At 41.8% G+C, this 4,054-nt stretch overlaps 1 protein-coding gene across 1 annotated transcript; it reads right to left on the bottom strand.

Annotated features, from left to right (window-relative positions):
* Window positions 1–879: 879 nt before the first annotated feature.
* LOC140238622 (lysosomal proton-coupled steroid conjugate and bile acid symporter SLC46A3-like) lies at window positions 880–2,745 on the bottom strand. The gene is made up of 2 exons (XM_072318523.1): window positions 1,800–2,745; window positions 880–1,022 (listed from the first exon to the last, which is right to left on the bottom strand). The coding sequence occupies exons 1-2, from the start codon at window positions 2,743–2,745 to the stop codon at window positions 880–882; spliced, it is 1,089 nt and encodes a 362-aa protein (XP_072174624.1).
* Between the last annotated feature and the right edge of the window lie 1,309 nt (window positions 2,746–4,054).

The following is a 4,054-nucleotide window of genomic DNA, read 5'->3' as shown; positions in this document are numbered from 1 at the left end:
ATATAAGTTCTGTTTAGATCATCCTTTTGGAGGCCTTTCCTCAGGCAACGCGTGAAGTCTTGTCTGCAAATAATGTAATCCCAAATGACTGTCACACTGTCTATAATCAAGGAGGTATAAGAAATGGAGTTCCAACTGGCTGTAATTATTCAATCAGTTATCACTATTCTATTGTTGTACACAGGAATTCCACAGGATCATCAATGCCTTTGATGACGGGGTTTGATACCGCCGTCTTCAATTCTTGCTGAGCAATCGGAAATTTCATTTCATTAACTTAATGTTGGATATATTTTGCTTGATTATCTATCAAATGACACGAAATCTCACTTAATGATAAAGCACATTAAACAAAGGCCACTCCCTTCTAGAAATACGTGCAAAAGTGTAAATCAGAGCTGTATCATGTGAATGTTTTTAAAACTGTACCCTCCTGGAAAGCCGGTTTTATTACTCTTCCACTTAATATTCCTACAAATGAAACTGATCTGGAATAATCTTCAAGTATGATTCTTTAATAATAGATATACTGGGATTAGTGGCCGGGCACGGCTAGTGGAGTAATTTTCATTTTCATTTCATCATTTTTTTTTGCGCAATTTCTATTCGCGTATCCCCGTGTCTTTATACCTTTATATCACCTATCTTTTATTAGTAGGGATGGCGAAAAGTAATTACCATCACAAAGACATATCTTACTTAGAAAGTGGCTGATGATTATGCAATGAGACATGAGTCAATTGTCTTCCTATCTGCGCGCGCAGATCCAGTTTGCCACATGCCTCAAATACTTTGGAGTGGCGGCATCGAACCTGGCTTCAAAGGAAATACGACAGTGTTGTGACACCATTCTCTTGAACCTCCTTTATTTATGGAACTTTACGCACCAATGAAGGCAAGCTGGGTTGTGTTTTCTGCCAGGGCACAGGTGATCAGCTGGGCGATAAACGAGAGCAGTCCGAAATGAATCAACCAGTGCTCGGAAAAACACTTCAGTAGAGGTTTGGTAACTATAGTTGCAACTGGAATAGGAAAATGTGTTAATGTATGATCATAGAAACGGTGGGTGCCATACAAAATATCAATAATCTATACTGCATGATATAGTAAGCGAAAGTTAAGTAAAACTATTCAATCAGTTCTAAATTGCATGACAACAAGTTACTATAGGATACTATATCTTTTTTTTTCCGTTGGTAAAATGTATTCACCCTCAAACGTTGTTTATGAAATTCGTGTGTATCGTTGGAGTAAGACACTGCGCATTCAATTTTGTTTACATAATTTGGTCAAAATAAGCCCCCCCCCCCAAAAAAAAAAAATATATATATAGAATAAGAATAGCCATGCATTGTTTTAGCAAGAGAAACAAAATAAACATAACTATACAATAGTTGTGTACATAATCACTTTGTGGTATGTTGACGAAGCAAGTGAGGTACCCCCCCCCCAAAAAAAAAAAAAAAACACACACACACACACGCACGCACGCACACACGTACTGCAATCGTGAAGCTATCTTATGGAGCATCTGGAGAGAGGTAATATCGTCATACCAAATATGGAAAACAGATGACTCAGGAAAGATATAGCGCAATTGGTACATACTAGTATGCCTACCCTCTGTTTGATGGAGTTTTTCTGCATTTTGTCTTGTTCTATTTTTCGCTACTAGGTTAAGCATGTATTAACGTATACTCAAGTTTTGTGGGTGAACACAAACCTCTCTGGCCATTGATAGCATGAACAATAATTATGACAATAATGTAATAACAAAACGTATAGAATTAAGTTCTTACTTGCTGCCGGAACCAGAGCAACACTGGCATTAAAGCATCCCACAAAAATGGCTGTCCAACAGAAAGGTTTACCGAGACCATAAATCACAACGACGTCAAAGATGCTCTCTCGTACAAAACGCACGAGACAGATGGTGACGATCAGTATGACGACGTTAGTCCTCTTGCGCCTCTCGAAGCGCGTACAGAATCCAGCCAGACTATCAAAAGACTTCTGAAGGATAGTACCTATTTGGAGGGGCTCGCGCTTAGGTACTGTCTCCAAGACCAATCCTGGCCATGTTGTGTAGACAACGTTGATTACAGCCAATATTGTTGGGAACGCGAAGGAGACAGGAAAGTTATTAGAGTAACCGAGAATCAAACCTCCAAGCGTTTGACCGCAACCCCAACCCGCCTCATACATAAGTGTGAGAACGACCATCCTCTGTGTTCTAGACTTTCCCACGGAAGAGTCAGCAACATAAGCCAGGGATACCGTTATGACACCTTCTACATCCCCACCCAACCCAAGCACAGCGGCCCCAAGGAGAGTTAAGGACAAGGGTAGACCAAAGAGCGCTACCAGGAGAAAGATGAGAGGAGCAATGAGATGGCATACTACGCCTATGATTAGGATCGGCTTTCGGCCGGTGAAGCTCGAGGCAGCTACCAGGAATGTCGCCGTTACAACTGGTGGAAGACCAGAGAGAACTGCAAGCCACGTGTTCCACCAGGCTGTCTCGGATTGTATCTGTTTTTCGAGATGATCCATGACGTCCCCATCAGAACACGTGCCGTTTAGGTTATAGTGATTGATCGAGTAATTATAATGTTGCGCTAGACTATCTTGGGCGTACAATGTTCTGAGGGTGGAGAGGGCTCCTTGGACTGCCGCTATCAGGAAGTTGATTGGTTCTGTCGCCACGAAGCGTGCCCTGCCGATGTGCTCTACTGTTTCCCCCATTTTGTGATGTTGTTGCAAAGTGAAACACCGGCTTTTCTGTTAATGACAGAATGAACATAGAATCGGAAACATTTTTTTTTTTTAATTCTCATTTTATGATTTGTCGGTAACTCACCACGAAACTAATTTCGTTAATTGCATTTGCGCGAGTGTTTCGTGATGATTATCATAAACTATAGACTATCGGTAAGGGGATTGCCATTGGTTTCATAACCTACCCTTTTTATTCTGTCGCCGACTTAAATATTGACAAAGATAGCAAATGATGATTAGAGTAATAATGATAATAATAATAACCATTTGTACTACGATTAACTTTTGTTATATTTTGAGCTTGTTTCACTTACTGCTGAATAGAAAGAACATAACTGAGTTGGAATTAAAGAATAGGACAACGCAAGGGCTGGTCTAAAAACATAAGTTTTAACTTTACTGTTTCCTTAACGCGATCGACTTTTACAATATTTGTCGAGCACTAACCTGTTGAATAAATGCACGTATTCTTGGTAGTCTGTACAGTCCTGTGAACGCTTTTACTGCTTCTAGCTTAAACCCTTGCGGCTGGGTCAGGTAGATGTCGACAGCTAATACTATCGAGTGTAAAACAAGTCCACATATTCGAAGAGTTCACGGTGATTGTCTGATTGTGAACAGGGCTTTAACGGGTGCAGGCATTTGGCTGCAATGAAACGCCAAGTGGAGGCTGTTTCGGTCCAACGACTTTAAGTAGGACTTCTGCGATATCTCATGACTGCCCACGTTATATTGACCCCCCCCCCCTTTCGCGGACTTTTCACAGGCCTTTGGACTTAGCCGAGAATGAAACGTTGTTTTTTGTTTTTTTTTTTTAACTTTTAAGCCATTACACTTATTCTTTGATTACCCGTCAATACATTTCGCGATTCTGAAAAAAAAAAAAGCTGCTGATGCATGGCCACAGTGAAACTGGTAAGTGTAGTAGTCGCGATTCTGAGGAGCTGCTGCTGCTGCACATGCATCTCAAAACATGGTGAATACTCATTCACCCCGAAGTCTCTGGAATACGGTCGCCGTTGAGGCCTTGAGGGTAGGTCGCCATGAGTCTCCGGAAGGTTCCAGAGACGTCGCGGACATGTAGGCCTACATTAGTCTCCGCGACTCGGCCGCAACTTAAGCTGGATTCACATAAACGATCCGACGCGCCGTCGATGGGATTTCGATGGATTTTGGGGTTAATTGAGAGGGGCACATTCGGCGGCAATTCTGAGATGCTTCGTCGACCAATCGGGTTTTCCGCCGACAGAAACGACTATTTTGGGTGATCGGCAGC

The sequence above is a fragment of the Diadema setosum genome, chromosome 15 (assembly GCF_964275005.1).
Source record: "Diadema setosum chromosome 15, eeDiaSeto1, whole genome shotgun sequence".
In the NCBI taxonomy this organism is placed as follows: domain Eukaryota; kingdom Metazoa; phylum Echinodermata; class Echinoidea; order Diadematoida; family Diadematidae; genus Diadema; species Diadema setosum.
The sequence above is the reverse complement of the archived record's forward strand: the minus strand, read 5'-3'. Positions and strand labels throughout refer to the sequence as shown.

Excerpts from the sequence above, each read along its gene's own strand:
- LOC140238622 (XM_072318523.1), bottom strand. The coding sequence starts at position 2,745 with ATGGGGGAAACAGTAGAGCACATCGGCAGGGCACGCTTCGTGGCGACA. Across the intron at positions 1,023-1,799 it reads TGCTCTGGTTCCGGCAGCAA|TTGCAACTATAGTTACCAAA; the intron begins GTAAGAACTTAA and ends TTCCTATTCCAG.